Source organism: Apiospora kogelbergensis (genome assembly GCF_038363985.1).
Source record: "Apiospora kogelbergensis strain CBS 113332 chromosome Unknown utg000005l_segment0_segment0, whole genome shotgun sequence".
NCBI classification, from domain to species: domain Eukaryota; kingdom Fungi; phylum Ascomycota; class Sordariomycetes; order Amphisphaeriales; family Apiosporaceae; genus Apiospora; species Apiospora kogelbergensis.
In genome coordinates this window covers 5531414-5547113 of record NW_027117422.1, presented here as the reverse complement: position 1 = coordinate 5547113, position 15700 = coordinate 5531414, and the positions used below count along the sequence as shown (strand labels likewise).

The window sequence follows — 15700 nt, the reverse complement described above, 5'->3', positions numbered from 1 at the left end:
ACATTGTGGTAACTCTCAACGCTGCATTCCAGGTTCCACAGAATAGTGCATCGGTATACCGGCCATCCGGGGTCCGAATTCTGCAAATGTTTATGCAGGTTGTATCTAGTATTTTCTGAATTCGCCTACGAGCCCAGAAGTAGATAATCTTTATTCCGTTGTTGAAGTCCCAAGTACGCTGGCTCTAAAGAACCTCATTTCCACGCCATGACCTTCGTAGCGCCACGGGCGTGCAACACGAGAAAGGAGGGCGTACCTGTCTGCCTGTGGCGTTGTTTTTCGTTCCGAAATACCCTTTATTGATTGATCGACCGACCATCCACCCCAGCTTCTGGATGAAGAAGGGGCTGAATCGATTTCTACAATATTTGTTTCTTTTCTTTAGATTTACCAAACTCTATCTATTTTCCCCGGCCCTGTCTGCTGCGGGTGATCCGTGGTCAGGCTGCGTGATATCACGCCTTCACACCATCACTGTGGGCAACTCGTCGTTATTCCAAGCTCAGGCCAACGGAAGAGGCTTTCCCTAGCCGATCGGATGTCCGCCTATGACCATGCAGCGTTGTCCGCCACCTACGAGTACAGTCAAAGAGCTGAGTACGAATGCAGCAGCGATCATCACTCAAGCAGTCGCTTGAGAGGGCGGATGACGGTTCTAGTAGACAGAGCTTTTCTAAGGGGGCTTGGATGTCTCACAGTATGAGCGGGTGTCATTCCCACCCTCCTCAATATTACCCTTCTCCGACCGAGTTTGGCTGGCCGCAGTGGACGTAGCCCGAAGAGCATAGAGGCCTGTGGGATTGAAGGGAACGGTTGCAGGCTGGGGACCAGGATGTCACGAACCACGGTCAAGTATTACAATGGGCCGTTAGGATCTGTAAATGTATGGCATTTCCGTTTTCATTGTTGGGTATCATAAGTAGTCAAACAACCTTCGCTTCGTTCAATCTCAAATCCGTTTCCAAATTCCTCATCCCGAAACCGCAGCGTTCTCGCCAACCTCGCCTAAGCATAAGACGCGGTGTTGTGGTTGTTGGGGGCGGGTGCAAAGTTGTGCATGCCGTACTCCGCATCGCCAACCTTATTGCCACCTGCGGCACCGGGCTGCAACAGCTGGCCCTTGCGCTCCTTGTGGGTGAACTTGGCGCCGTAGTAGAGCTGCACGAGGGCCGAGGCGACCATGATGAGACCCAGGATAACATCGAGGGCGCCCGAGACGGCGCGGGCGGTGGCGACGGCGGACACGATGAGGTAGACGAGCCAGCCGAGGGTGCGCACGATGGCGAGGATGGTGACCGTCTTGGGGGCCAAGCGGCGGCGGTGGAACAGGGATGACTCGACGATGGCTGAGATGATGGTGTACAGGGTCAGCAGCAGCATGTAGACGCCCTCGCCGATTAGCCACTTTCGGGTGTCGGCGTCCCGCCACAGGTCGTAATCTACCCCGAGGCTGTAGTCATCCTTGAGCAGGCTTGTGGCCCAGAGGATGAGGCAGGCGGCGACGAAGAAGAAACCCGAGACCAGGCATTGGATGATCCAGGAGGGGACGAAATAGCGCTTGCGCCATATGCCTTCGTAGACCTTCATCGCCATTGTGTTGTGTGGATGGATGTGTGTTTTGTGATTGGTTGAAGTCAAATCAGTTTCCTTCTTGTGTCGATTGAGGTTGTCGACAAGTATGGCTAGTATCAAAGAAGGTATGGGGTGGTTCGCGCTAGTGAGCGTGGTTGAATTGGAGTTTTGAATTGGAGTTTTGAATTGGGCAAGAACTGTATGTACATAAGCCGGTGAGCAATGAGCGGGCGAACTCGAATGTTTATATCTCGTTGTTACACACCATGCCAAGTGCGAGTTGCTCCGTAGGCAGCACACGAAGGATGCCTAAGTCCTTGGCTGGAGATCCAGACAAACGGGGCGAAGTTGACTGTGCCGTCGCTGGCGGCTAGGATTTCCAGGCTGTGCTGAGATCTCCAACGGTAGACGGGCTGTTCTATTAGTAGCTGCAGCCGCCTGCACCCGTAATAGCTGGTTCACAGCCATGGCACGGCCCCTTGCCAGTCCTTTAGCCCAAGGCCAGTTGGCGTTTAGTGGGGGTTGCTGTCTAGCTTGGCGGCGCTTGACGGGCGCCAAGTTGCTAGACACCTCAGCTGCGAAGTAAGCAAGTAAACTGTCAGCCCCCTGAGCCTACGGGTTTAGGTTCACGAGAGGAATTCCTATACAGGGCAGGCCTTCTACAGAGGAAGGTAAGCTGCATCTCCGGCGATGTGAGGCAACCTGCGGCTGTAATGCAGCTGAGATGCAATACAGATTGATGCACAGGATCTGGAAGCCCCCGTACAACGCATTCAATCAGCCTATGCAACGAAAACCCCCTTCGCCTCGCCGCCCGAGAGCTTGGGAGCCCAACAATTAAAATCACGCAGTCAGGTTATCCAATCGACGTCCTCGCTCACTCAGAGAGGTATCAGCGGACAGTCATTTAGTTGGTAGGTGTATTGCATTGTTCTAGTTTAGCGAGATGAGAAAGTGGAAAATGGAAGCTGTGCCGCAACCCGATGCTCCAACGGAAATTCGATGCCGCTTTCACCAGATAGATCTTGCTTTCCTTCTCTTGAATGACTGTCAATTGGACAGCCATAATAATCAAACGGTGGACTGTTATTAAGCAGTTTCCAATTCGAATCGACGGCTATCACTCTCTGTTCGATTATGCATTGAAGCTTCGCCAAGAAGGGGACAGGCATTGTTTCTCGCCTACACCGACGACAGAAGCAAACACAATGCGACAGCTGCCAGTGTTCGAATCATGTTGAGTCAAGCGCTCTGCTGAGTTGTTGTTCCCCGATGCGGGCAGAGGCAATTCATTCGATGAGTCGATCAATGCGAGCAGTGGGCAAAGACGGGCGCGAATTGCAAAAACTTGAAGTATTGCTCATCTACTGCATGCGACCAAGAGGAGACGAGACGAGATGAGCAGAGAGGAAGCCTATATGAGTGGGCTCGGTGACGGCCGATTCCAACACACGAACCGAGCCGAACCGAAGACAAGACCGCCAATATTCGGGCCCACCGCCACCACTCCGAGCCGGATGGCGCGATAGAGATTGTGAAAAGGGAGAGAAACGGCACCAGGCCTACGCAGTTCATAGCCGTCCCATGCCTGTGCAGTTGTTTAGTTCTGCGCGAATGTCCATGTTGCCTTATTAATCCCCGATGCTACCCCAGATTCTTCTTCGTTTGCGTTTCGGGTCCCACCAAACCCCAATTTTCATCGAACGTTGCATCTGTTGGAATCCAGCACGGTCGTAACCATTGTTCAAATTGCGTGAAACCATCAGCTTCTCTTTCGCCTTCTCGTGATACAGACAGTACACTATCCCTAGAGTGTCATGTCCCGCGACGAAAAGGCCTCGCAGGTCACGGAACTCCCAAGCAGCGTAGACAACAGCAGCAGCAAAACCCGCACAGTTTCGCCCGGCCCGTTGGCGCGTGATGATGACGAAATCACTACAACGCTACCCCCCAACGAGGTTGCCCGCGGCGGCGGCAGCGGCAGCAAGATGACCAGGACCGCCAGCACGGCCACGATCCAGTACCCGGGCTCGCACATGAGCGCCTTCAAGCGGCGCGTGCTCATGTTCTCGCTATGCCTGGCGCTGTTCCTGGCGGCTCTGGACATCACCATCGTGGCGACGGCGCTGCCTACCATCACGCGCGAGCTGGGCGCCAACGCGGCCGAGTACTCGTGGATCGGCAGCTCCTACCTGCTGGCCTCGACAGCCTCGGGCCCCATCTGGGCCAAGCTGTCCGACGTCTTCGGACGCAAGTCGGCCCTGCTGACCGCCAACCTGCTCTTCATGGCCGGCAGCATCATCGCCGCCCTTTCCGCACCGTCGGCATGCTGATCGCAGGCCGTGCCGTCCAGGGCTTGGGCGGTGGCGGCCTCACCGTGCTCGTATCCATCGTCATTGGCGACTTGTTTGAGCTGAAGGACCGCGCCAAGTACTATGGGATGACGGGCATGGTCTGGGCCGTCGCCGCCGCCTTGGGGCCGGTGCTCGGTGGAGTGTTTACCCAGAAACTCTCGTGGAGGTGGTGTTGTAAGTACTCGCTCGCTTCGAAAAGTAGCTTCATCCTCCGCGATGTGTAATTGTGCTGACCCGAGAACGCAGTTTGGATCAACCTGCCTTTCGAGGGGGTTTCGCTCGTCGTCTTATTCGTCGTTCTTAAGGTTGACTGGCCCAACGTAGGGTTCCTCGAGGGTCTCAAGACGCTCGATTGGATCGGCTCCGTGATGATTGTAGGCGGCACGATCATTTTCCTGTATGGTCTCGAGACCGGCTCCGGTGGCCAGGCTCCGTGGGCTTCGGCCCAAGTCGTCTGCCTCCTCGTCTTCGGAATTCTCCTACTGGTCACGTTCTTCCTGTACGAGGCCAAACTGGCCAAGAACCCCATGATCCCGATGCGCATCTTCAATTCCGTCACCAACGTCGCCTCGTTCGCGACGTTCTGCATGCACAGCTTCATCTTCATCAGCTACGACTACTTCTTGCCTTTGTACTTTCAGGCAGTCCTCCACTTCCAGCCAATTATCTCTGGTGTGTCCCTCTTCGCCATGGTCGTGCCGCTCTGTTCTCTCACCATCGGGGCCGGCTACTACGTGAAGCGCACGGGCGACTACCTGATCCCCATCCGCGCAGGAGCCATCGTCATGGCCGTCGGCACCGGCCTGTTCATCAACTTCGACGCCACCACCAACTGGGCCAAGATCATTGTATTCCTGTTCGTCGCGGGCCTCGGCGCCGGCCCGATGTTCCAGACGCCCATGCTCGCACTGCAGAGCCACCTGGACCCGCACGACATCGCCGCCTCGGTGTCGGCCATGACCTTCATCCGGAACCTGTGCACGTCCATCTCGATCGTCATGGGCAGCGTGCTGCTGCAGCGGACCCTCGGCGGGAAGGGGTTGAGCGACGGCGTTGGGCAGGGCGCAGGGGACTCGGCGGGGCCGTCGCGGGACACGTACATGTCGGCGCTGCGCATCATGTGGATATTCTACACGGCGTGGTGCGGGGTGCTGATCGTGCTGACCTGGCTTATTAAGGGCAGGAACATCAAGGCGGATTCGGCGAAGAGCAAGGGTAGCGAGGTGTCGGATACAGAGAAGGGCGAGCACAAGTCTCAGCCGTCGGGGTCGTAGTTGGTAGCGCTGTCAATTTAGGGGCTTTAGGCCAATCCCACCGTCTATTTTAAGGTGTCCCAGCTCCTTGGCATATCAAACTACGTTTTGGCCTTGCAGATCTAGTAAGCACAACTACATGCTTGCCTTTCGATGTATTTACGTATACGGATAATCTTTCTGCATCACATATACTGGCCTGATGCTCCTCGATTATGGGATGCTTGAGAGAAACGATCGTGTTATCTTGTGGTAGTTGACTTCTGCACCACCCACAAAAGCCAAGCAACCGTAAGTTCTTAATCGGCAATGCCTCCGGGCAGCGTTGCAATGCATCTGCATTGCACCAGCGGTAGTCCGGATCTTCCTTTTGTACAGCAGGAACACCAATCAACTTCACCACGTTTTCACGTTTTTCGAATAGCAATGCCAAGATGAAGTTCGATGCCTGATTCAATGTGCCATGAGAGGAATATGCCGTAATTGATTTCATGTAATGCCATATAAAGTCAAGCGGTAGAATTGCTTGATGCGTCTCAAGGTTTTCTTTTTCTTCACCACTGACTGTCTGTCGCTGTCAACCGCTCCCCCAAATTACCCCGCTGAAGAACAGCAGCGGCCCCTGCCGCCCACCTTTAACCCGCAATGCACTTCCCCAACTTCCTGGGTATCCTTGCCCTAGCCGCCAACACTGCCATGGCCCAAAGCACACTGCCTCTGCGCATCGTAACCTGGAACATTCGCTGGGCCACGCCGGTGCGCGAGATCAATGAGAAGCCGTGGTCCACGCGGGGTCCCCTGGTCGTCTCCTCGCTAGCCAAGACGATAGCCGACACCCCGAACGCCGTCGTGATCGGGATGCAGGAGGTGATCTCGACCCAGCTGGACGATATCAAGACCGGCCTGGGAAAGGAGTGGTCGCACATTGGCGTGGGCCGCGACGACGGCAAGGCCAAGGGCGAGTTCAGCCCCCTCCTGTACCAGCCCGCGGCCCTGCGCCTGCTCTACAATGAGACCAAGTGGCTGTCGCCGACGCCGGACAAGCCCTCGTACGGCTGGGGAGCCGGCAGCCGCCGCGTCGTGACCATCGGCGTCTTCGAGCACGCCGCGACCGGTCGTCAATTCATTGCCGCCAACACGCACCTTGACAACGTGAGCTCGCGCGCCCGTAGTGAGGGTGTCAAAGTTGCCATGGCCCGCATCAAGGCTGTCCAGGCGCTGTATGCCAAAGAGGGAGACGCCCCGCTGCCCGTCTCGTTGACCGGTGACTTCAACTCGGAGCCTGGCCAGGATGCATACACGACCGTCACGGGCTCGGGGTACTTAGACGAGCTGTACGAGCTGGCCGATGCGTCGCAGCGGGTCGGGCCCTACGAGACTTACACCAGCTTTTCGGCATCGACGAAGGGCTCGCGCATTGACTTTGCCTGGCTCGGGCCCGCGTCCGAGAAGAAGTGGACAGTAAGCAGGTACGAGGTGGTGGACAACTTGATCGACGGGGTGTATGCGAGCGACCACAGAATGGTCTTTGGCGATGTGGAAGTGGCTACCTAAGATGTACACCCGGGCAATGCTAGCAAGAGACTAATTGCACCTTCACCACCGTGGTGTATACATTAATACATATTACCATTGAAATACCTATGGCCTTTTGAGTTTCTTTTCTCAGTCGTTCAATTGCCCTTGTAAAGACCCCTGAAGCCCGGTAGATCTATCAGCGATCACTCGGAAACCAGATCGGTATCCACATAGTGCCGGTAGATGCCCCAATCCTGCTATTTCTACCTTCTATCGCCGTTAAGGTACGCAGCGATATTTGGCCGAGCCCTGATAACCTCCCACAATTTGAATACCCTATCATACTTACCAGGCTCTCTGGCCTGCTTCATTGCCTTGGGGAATGCGTAGAGTGTTCTATCGAGGCACTATAGGAACAGATGTTCAGTTTATGGCATTGGAGTAAACGAAGGCAGACTTATATGAAACAGGACCAGGTCAGCATAGGTTAACGTGCCCGCTAATAAGCATGGGCCTGAGCTGCTGCCCTTCTCGCCTTCCAGCATCTTCTGTCAGTACTCGAGGTGGCTGGGCAGGCGTTTCTGGATCCAGTACTGGCTCCGTCGGCGGCGTTCCCCCTTCTGGTCCTCGTATGGAAGCATAACGGTGATGGGATGATGCGAGTCGTGAACCTCGTTGCTCAGGCCATCCAGCGCTGTGAGCGCGGGGGCGTTGACGCGGTACACATCGTCCGCATGCGATCCGGCGAGCCCGAGTTTGGGTCCCAGGTATAAAGGAAGGTTGGGGGTCTGCGAAATGACGATGTCGCCGTGCTTGAAGCGGGGCGAAGTAGCGGGATGACCATGATCACCCGCGCCGAGCCAGTGAGTGACCTTCTCTCGGGCCTCGTCGACAGTCAGGAACTGCATGCCTTCGTACGCGGCGCCGGCTTCTTCGAGAATCAGCCGGAAGTGTTCCCCGCGGCCGGGACAGCGGGGGTAATTAGTAGATGAGTTAGTAGGGCGCAGTCATGTTGGTGGGACTTAGGTCAGGGGATAGGACTTAACAATAGGCCACTCCAAGATAGGTTCGATCGATGCTCTCACCGTCGAGACGGAATTGTTTAGACGCGTTTGATATTTGATGCCGACGGGAACAATACGGTGTCGATTGCGAGGGACCAGGGTCCGACTTGGGGGACTTTGTTGGACCACTTGCCCACAATAGACCACAGATGACTCCAGGCAGCCGGTTTACTTAAGGCACGTAGCTCTCAATTACATAATAATCCACATGTGCGTATCTATAGTTATGATAAATAAGTTTCATCGTTTCTACAGGCGAACCAACACACTAGTAACCCCGTGTTGTCGCGCGCCCAAGCCAGTCATCCGTTCTCTTCGTTCCGCGCTTTTTAACCCCAGATTACCCGTCCCATGACCGGCCGTTACCTATGTTAGGGGTTACCTAGCTATAGCGCGAACTCGGAATCTCGGCTCATGCCCTTACAGGTGATCGTCGTATCACGTCCAGCCGGTGGATCAGGAGAACGTACGATGTTTGCAGCGCGGACTATCCATGATACTACCTCGTACGGTCGGTATCTGAATGTATCACGCCTAGTGTGACTTCACACCCTTTCGCTATTGACTTCAGTGCTGACCATTTCTTCGCTTGAGCGCCTCCCCAACCTCTCTCGCCCCGAGCGAGACTTTCTCTTCCTGTCTTGCTCCAGGACAACAAAGCAAACACAAAGTTGTATATCGATCCCCTCAACAATATTGACCCTTCTATTCGATACCTTCATTGCGTACACACCATCTGACTCGAAACATTCCACATTGAAGAGCTCGCAGCCTCACAGATGAAGATTACAAATCTCCTTTTCCAATATCTGATGGCTCTTGGCCTGCAGACCGTCCTTGCCGATACCTCGGCGGCGAAGTGGGGAGATGGTGGAGGGACAGTTGGACCGGGCGGAGTCAACTTCACCGAGTTCGGCCGTCTCCTGGACGATCAGCCCAGCGCCACGGGCATCTATCCTCTCTCGGGCCCCGATCTCACCGGCGCTGTTGGGTCCCAGGACATCGCCAACGGATGGCCCCCGGAGCTCGTCGACGGTTGATCCTGGCAGATCCACGTCAAGGCCGACATCCCCGTCAACAACAGCGAGCCGGGGCACCGCGGGGAGGAGGCGAAGGGCAAGTACTTCACCGGCACGCAGGTCGCCCTCCACACGCCCCCGTTCAGGGAGAACGTGACCGACGACTGGGAGGTCTGCGTCATGACCTGGGAGACCAACCGTTACTACTCCGACGCGCTGCGCGAGGATGATGGGATCTACCAAGGCTCTGCCCAGCCTGCGAGCATCGTGTATGGCTAAGCATTCAGTTCACCTTCCCGAGCTAACATAACCTTCGAGAAAAAGAAAGGGGTGCGGTTAACCAGCGAGGGCTTTCCTCATTGTTGGTTCTTAAGAAACTTACGGAAAGCCTGGATCCCGGCCCGCCCCCTCGATACCCTGTGACTATTTCGGCATGATCGGGGAACATCGACTAGCGGCCTTATAGCTCTCATGCCAGACTGGAGGAGAATCAGTGTGGATGAATGCATTACTGGATACAAGAAGCATTCGTCCAATATCTCCACCCCGTTGCACAATTATTCGCCCAGCAGGGGCCCATCCGGATTTCACACTCCATTCAACCTACATGACTGAAATATAAACTTGAATATAGTGGTCGGGAATGATGATTTATAGAATTTAAACTCTATAAGTATATTATAAAAATCTCCATCCACGGCCGCATTAGCAATATGAGTCGTTACATGTCTTTGTGGCCACACATCTTAGTTTAGTGACGTCGCCGTTGGCCCCCTCATCGACCAGTGACCACCTCCAGGATCCTCCCACTTACCAGGCCTCGGCGTCCACTACGATACCCTCAAAGCCTGGACAACAGGAACCCGCCGTTCTGCAAGTTTTGGAACACCTGCGAAGGGTCGTACTTGAGCGCCACTTCCTTCAGCCTCGCAATGTTCTTCTCGCCATACCCCGCAAGAGGGCTCTGGTCACGGGACGCGTCGTTCATGTAGAGGAAGTCGACATCGAGCCCGCGCTCCCGGCTGACTTCCTTCCAGCGCGCTGTCGTGGCAATGGAAGCCGATCGAGCCATCTCGTCGTCCTTGGCGTCGTTCCAGTCGACCAGCGTCGTCCACCCTGTGCGTGGAGACAACGGGTTAGTGGGAGGGTCGTGTAACGAATTGAGGCATGTTACACAGCCACAAGTCGACAATCGTATTTCAAAGATTCAGGGGGTATCACTCACACTGATGGCTCTTTTGGGGCAGACCAAGCGGGTTTCCGCCGTTTTTGATCCCCTGCTGGGCCACGTTGTCGGAGACGTGCTGGATGACGAAGGTCTGGTTGGCTCCGACTGCCTCCCGGACAGCAGTGGCTCGCTCCAGCCAAAATCCATATACGTCCCTGTACAGCTGAGCATCGATCTGGGAGCTGACGCCGCGGTAGTCGTGTCTAAACACACACATGCATGATGAGCACAATTCGACCTGGCACAGCTTGACGGAGAAAAAGGGAGGAGAGGTGATCAACGAACCGTCCAACCGTCGGCGCAAAGCCGCTGCTCGTCAAGTCGTACAGCGAGCGAACCGTGCCGTTTGTCGGCGGGATCGCCGTGACGAGGGCGCGACGCGGTAAAAGGGCTCAAACGCGGCCGGCGTCGCGGTGGTGTGCGCGCCGTACGTCAGCAGCACGAGGACCGAGTCCAGGCCGATGGAGAAGATGGCGCTGGAGCGCAGGTCCGCCGCGCCCTCCTGCTGCCACTGCGCCATGCTGTCGAGCAGCTCGGGCGCCTTGTCGGGGCTGTACATGTACGCGGTGTACCACAGATCGGTGGATGGGATGGTGTGCATGTCGAACCGCGTCACGATGCCGAAGTTGGGGCCGCCGCCTTTGAGAGACCAGAACAGATCCGAGTTCTCGTCGGCGTTGGCCTCGATTGTGGTGCCATCAGCGAGTACGACCTGTGACACAGTTTGTCTGTCAGTGTACGGAACACGATATGGGCAAGTCTTGGAACTGCAAAATGGGGCACTGGCGTACCTCAAAAGACTTCACGTTATCAGCGGCGAGACCATACTCGGATGTCTGGTAGAAGTATCCTCCTGGACGGTGCATCAGTATAAGCCACTCATGTGTGCGCCGCGAAAGAAAGAAAGGGTTTGTTTTTACCACCCAGCACAACCCCACCGACGCCGGTTTCCGGCTCCCTTGCCCCAACCACAGCGACGTTCTTCGCGTCCGCCGCCGCCGCCACCTGTCCCCAACGCGCGCCGGGACCTATGGAGATAGTCCCCGCGTCGGCAGAAAGAGTGACCGCGTTCATCGCAGACATGTCCAGGAGGACGCCCGTGCTGCCGATGCTGGACCAGCCCGGATTGGGCGAGTGACCGCCGCTCCGGATGGCGAAGGGGACCTGGTGACGGTCGAGGATGCGAAGCAGCTTGCCCACGTCGCCCGCCGAGGCGGGCTGGAAGATGCATTGTGGCTCCGCCCTGCACGACAGCGACCTGGCTCGTTGTAACTTTTGTGTTTAGTCTCCAGGCAAATGGTAAACAGACATATAGCCCCCCACGGCTAGAACGGTAGGGAGGAAGGGCGATTGGCTTACCAGTTGTTTTCGACGATGGTCTGGTTCAGGGGTGTTGTCTGAACGATGCTATCTCCCAGTTCGGCTTGAGCTTCGCTGCATGCGGTTGCAGGGCCGTCCGCGCCACGGGTCTCACGAGGATACCCATTTCCACGTGCTGTGGTTGCAGCATTCGGTCGTGGGATTGTGACGCCGAACGCTGTGGAGATAAACGCCGTTCCAAGGAGAATAGAGATCTGCATTTTGAAAGGATTCTGAGGCCTGGAGAGATCTCAGTGAAGTGCACATCCCATTGGATAAGATGGCATTAAATACTTTGTATATTCATATAGCTCAAGAAGTGCCTGGACTATTAGCGAGTGATTATCTACTTAAGCAGCTTAGTTTGTATTTATGTAAAAGCAATATGCTTATAAAACGTTCTCGGCATAGTCTCTCCATGTATCTCCATGTAGTATGCACTGTGTAGTACAAATCATATCTATATCGTGGGATTTCTTGGTTAGCCAGGCTGAGTAGATTATTATTGGCCGGAATGCGTATTACTCCGCGTCTCTTTTTGTCCTACGTGGGCGCCTAAGGCCTTACCAACCAACATACATCAATTTTGGTTGGACCTGCCGTCTAATTTGCCGGGCTAATTAATGATGACCAACGTCTCTGTGCCGCACTGGTTGCTGACCGCATTAGCGCGGCGGCGCAGCAAACGGGGTCACATCCGGATGTATATGCGGACAAGCGGACGAGTGGTCCAAAAGCGGTGGTGGTGCACCGATGCATCGTACCCGTAGACTCATTATGAATATTATTATACTCCATACCCACACAGGAGAGGGCACAGAGCGCTTGGCACAAAGCTACCCAAGCCGAGAGGTGGGAACTACTATCTGTCTGAACTGGTTCACTTCCCTGTCAATGCAGTAAGATTTCGGAAATTGTGAGAGGATTGGACGGGCATCGAGATAATCAACAGAAAGCCCATGGTAACTTCGTCTGTCCCAAGCGTGCCTTCTCTCTACGTAACATTGCCAATTGGTGTCTAGTTGTGTTGAGCTGCGAATCTGAATACGATCAGATGGTATGGGAGGAAAGTAGTTTATCTTCAAGGAGACATGAAATCGCTACAATATAATATTTGAAACTTGACTGCTCTGTACCTTAGGTCCTCGCCTTCACTTTGTGGCGCTACTTGAGGCTCCAGCCAAGCCATTGATGATACCCCCCATATTGGCAAAACCGAACTCCGCCAGTGTCTCGTCCCATATCTGGTCTTTGAGCGCCTGTCCTTCCTCCGTGTACACAATCGGTGCCATGCTATATAGAGTGACGAGGTTAGTTTTGATCAAGACGACCAGAGGGAACTAAAGACTTACGGTTTGATCCGCTGCTCCGAAAGGTACCGGCCATGAGACTCCGGGCCGTGGTTGACGGCCGCATCTACAATAAGACGGGCGGCCACTGCGGAGGTGTACCCCATCATCCTCCGCAAGGGTTCTACGATCTTGCTCGCGAGCTGCGCCTTGGTCTCCCGGTTCATGTTGCTGTCGTGCACCATGCCGGGCGTCGCCATGTTGACGACGGCGACGGAGGCGGGGACCACGGTGGCGAGCTTGGAGACGAAAAACTGGACGAGAAGCTTGCTGAGGAACTGGCGGTCGATGGCGCTCCACCCCTCGGGCTTGTCCAGCGAGGCCAGCAGCGGCCTGTTCTTCTTCTCGGCGAACTTGGTCCAGGCGGCGCCGTCGGACGAGGTGATGGTGATGCGCGCCGGCTGGCTCTCGGGCTTGGACTTGATGACGTCCAGGAGCAGGACCAGCAAGAGGCTCGTCGACAGGTAGTTGACCTGCACGCCCTCGTCGTGGCCCGTGTGGGGGTTGATGGTCTGGGCGGCGGGGAGCGTGCCGGCGTTGAGAACCACGAGGTCGAGCCGGTCCAGGCTCCGGGCGCGACCGGCAAAGGCGCGCACCGAGTCGTAGGACAGGTGGTCCAGCTCCCAGACGTCGATGCTGCGGCCGGCGGCGAGGCTTCTGTCGCGCGCGAGCTCTTCGGCCGCCGCTTGGCCGCGAGCCTGGCTCCGCACGGCGAGGATGAGCTTCGTGATGCCCAGGTCCAGGAGCTGGCGGCTGCACTCGAGGCCGACGCCGCAGTTGGAGCCCGTGACGATGGCCGTCTTCCCCTCGAGGCTCACGCCCGCGACGGGCTTGGGGGTGAAGAAGAGTTGGCGATGGAGGTAGGAAGGTATGCTTCCCTCCTTCTGAGGGGTCACCTCCTGAGTCTGGGCCATGTCAACGAAAAGCGTGAGTACAATGGGAGGCAAATTGATGGGAGGTTGAAAGACGCCAAAAACCGGACAAAGTCGGTGGTTCCGCAGAGCTTATGGGCAGCCAGAGTGAAAAGCGGCCGCTGACCAATACAATACCTGTTACTATTACCAACAGGTGTGTTATTGGCGGAGAGCAATTAGACAAAAACATGGGCCCATTGATAGCCGTCCAACCTTTCTTCCTTCCCATCCTTCCCGTCGCCCTGTGTTGTGCTTACTGCTGACTGCTTGACCTGAGCGTTACATTTCCGGGCGAAATACCCCATTTATTCATGCACGGTACGTGGACTGCCTAATCTACTCCTCAATTCACCGCCCAACAGGGCTGTTAGGGACCCCAGTCTTCTGCCTAGGCCTTGGCCACATCCACCGAAGACCCCCGAAGACCCCCATAACCAACAGGCCTGTCAGACTCATTTAGATCCTCCGGGTGGCACAGTGGCCCTTAGTTGCACCGTTTTCTTTCTATCTTCCGCCGACGATCCTTTCCACTTGAGACGCACGAACCAGATGCAGCCCTGAACCGGAAGATCCACACGCCAATCTGTGCCTCATACATACATGTCTAAAATACAGCCCCCAACCTAGCTGATTCACATGGTGGCGTAGATGTAGAAGAGGCCAACCGCCATGGACCCGCCGGTGAACCAGAAGCCGTACGTGAACCACCACCAGATGCTGGGCCCGCTCGCGAGATCCACGAAGACGAGCATGGCGCCGAGGGAGAGCGCGCTGCCGCCCAGCGCGACGGCGTAGTAGGGGGCGCCGGCCGCGAACAGGTGCCCGAAGCCGCCGAGGCACGCGAGCATGACGGCCAGCAGCAGCGCGAGCACGAGCTTGACGTGGCGCCCGAAGAGGACGGCCGTGCTGCCCAGCCCGAGGCGCTTGTCCTCCTCGACGTCCAGGCACGCGTAAACGGTGTCGTAGATGACGGTCCAGCAGGCGCAGGCCACGATGAGGCACAGGCCCCCCACGCTGCTGCTGGTACCGAGATGGCCCTGCTGCTGCAGCGCCGCGGGCACCAGCCGCAAGGGCAGCGGGTCCACCCCCATGGCCGACGAGCCCACCGCGATGCCCCACGCCAGGCAGAAGCCCAGGACCAGCTGCGGGAAAGGCGTCTGCCGCTTCGCGAAGGGGTAGTACGCCGTGCCCACGACGGTGGGCGCGGCATAGGCGGCGGCGACGGCGGGCAGGGGCGCGAGGCACAGGGCGGCGGCCGCGGCCTGGGAGGCCATGAAGATCAGGGCGGCGCGGCGCGTGATGGCGCCGCGGGCGATGGGCCGCTTGCGGGTGCGCGGGACGAGGCGGTCGACGGGGGCGTCGACCAAGTCGTTCCAGCAGTGCGCCGCGTTGGAGAAGAAGAGCGAGCCCAGCAGCAGCCAGGCCGTGACGCTCAGCAGCTCCATGCCCGTCGCCCGCCGCGCTACCGCCCCGTGCACCGCCCCGTACAGGTGCGGCAGGAAGATCAGGAACACGGGCGCCGGCGGGCTCAGCCGGCACAGCTGGATGTAGGGCACCCAGGCCGCGGGCAGGGCGTCCACCCAGGTGCCCGTGTGCATGCCTCCGTAGGTTTTGCCGTCGTCATTGTCGGACTGCGGCCATGGGGCTGTTGCTGGTGCATTTCCGTTGCGCTTTTCGGTAGACATCGTTTCTTGATAGATAAATGTGCTTGCTTGGTATTAGGAGTGACTACTCAAGTGTGGTGAAGGAAGCGATTCAGTAATACGCCAGAAAAGAGTGCTTTCTTTCCTGGTGTATACTTATACGCCGTCGTACTGGAGCATAGTGTGTAACGCACCGGGTAGATGCCAAGTCTTAGACATCTAAGAGTATCCAAACAACCTCGGTCTTACTCGTTCACATGGTTGTTAGCAATGTACCTCTGGGCGTGAAAAGAAACACCGCGGAATGTTTAGCTCGGCCACTATGCATATACGGGGTCAAGCCCACAAGGTCACCCATCACATTTATCGAGCGGCTATTACTGAATAGGATACAAGAAACGGCGGGTACAGAAGTAGCTATGCATGT

General features: G+C 56.5%; 8 protein-coding genes across 8 annotated transcripts; 3 read left to right on the top strand and 5 right to left on the bottom strand.

The window, feature by feature from the left end:
- Positions 1-1005: 1005 nt before the first annotated feature.
- On the bottom strand, positions 1006-1593 carry PG998_008471 (uncharacterized protein; the record flags this gene model as incomplete). The annotated part of the gene is made up of 1 exon (XM_066875287.1): positions 1006-1593. The coding sequence occupies one exon, from the start codon at positions 1591-1593 to the stop codon at positions 1006-1008; it is 588 nt and encodes a 195-aa protein (XP_066731232.1).
- Positions 1594-3389: 1796 nt separating this feature from the next.
- PG998_008470 (uncharacterized protein) lies at positions 3390-5200 on the top strand (the record flags this gene model as incomplete). The annotated part of the gene is made up of 3 exons (XM_066875286.1): positions 3390-3887; positions 3926-4100; positions 4173-5200. The coding sequence occupies 3 exons, from the start codon at positions 3390-3392 to the stop codon at positions 5198-5200; spliced, it is 1701 nt and encodes a 566-aa protein (XP_066731231.1).
- Positions 5201-5824: 624 nt separating this feature from the next.
- On the top strand, positions 5825-6733 carry PG998_008469 (uncharacterized protein; the record flags this gene model as incomplete). The annotated part of the gene is made up of 1 exon (XM_066875285.1): positions 5825-6733. The coding sequence occupies one exon, from the start codon at positions 5825-5827 to the stop codon at positions 6731-6733; it is 909 nt and encodes a 302-aa protein (XP_066731230.1).
- A 515-nt stretch (positions 6734-7248) lies between these two features.
- PG998_008468 (glutathione S-transferase) lies at positions 7249-7605 on the bottom strand (the record flags this gene model as incomplete). The annotated part of the gene is made up of 1 exon (XM_066875284.1): positions 7249-7605. The coding sequence occupies one exon, from the start codon at positions 7603-7605 to the stop codon at positions 7249-7251; it is 357 nt and encodes a 118-aa protein (XP_066731229.1).
- Positions 7606-8540: 935 nt separating this feature from the next.
- PG998_008467 (uncharacterized protein) lies at positions 8541-9059 on the top strand (the record flags this gene model as incomplete). The annotated part of the gene is made up of 2 exons (XM_066875283.1): positions 8541-8789; positions 8811-9059. 2 exons carry the CDS (start codon positions 8541-8543, stop codon positions 9057-9059), a joined length of 498 nt encoding a protein of 165 aa, XP_066731228.1.
- A 562-nt stretch (positions 9060-9621) lies between these two features.
- PG998_008466 (fad linked oxidase-like protein) lies at positions 9622-11588 on the bottom strand (the record flags this gene model as incomplete). Its single annotated transcript, XM_066875282.1, has 6 exons — positions 9622-9896; positions 10006-10211; positions 10347-10720; positions 10800-10861; positions 10929-11266; positions 11368-11588. The coding sequence occupies 6 exons, from the start codon at positions 11586-11588 to the stop codon at positions 9622-9624; spliced, it is 1476 nt and encodes a 491-aa protein (XP_066731227.1).
- A 930-nt stretch (positions 11589-12518) lies between these two features.
- On the bottom strand, positions 12519-13630 carry PG998_008465 (Short chain dehydrogenase sol3; the record flags this gene model as incomplete). Its single annotated transcript, XM_066875281.1, has 2 exons — positions 12519-12660; positions 12720-13630. 2 exons carry the CDS (start codon positions 13628-13630, stop codon positions 12519-12521), a joined length of 1053 nt encoding a protein of 350 aa, XP_066731226.1.
- Positions 13631-14262: 632 nt separating this feature from the next.
- On the bottom strand, positions 14263-15315 carry PG998_008464 (uncharacterized protein; the record flags this gene model as incomplete). Its single annotated transcript, XM_066875280.1, has 1 exon — positions 14263-15315. The coding sequence occupies one exon, from the start codon at positions 15313-15315 to the stop codon at positions 14263-14265; it is 1053 nt and encodes a 350-aa protein (XP_066731225.1).
- Between the last annotated feature and the right edge of the window lie 385 nt (positions 15316-15700).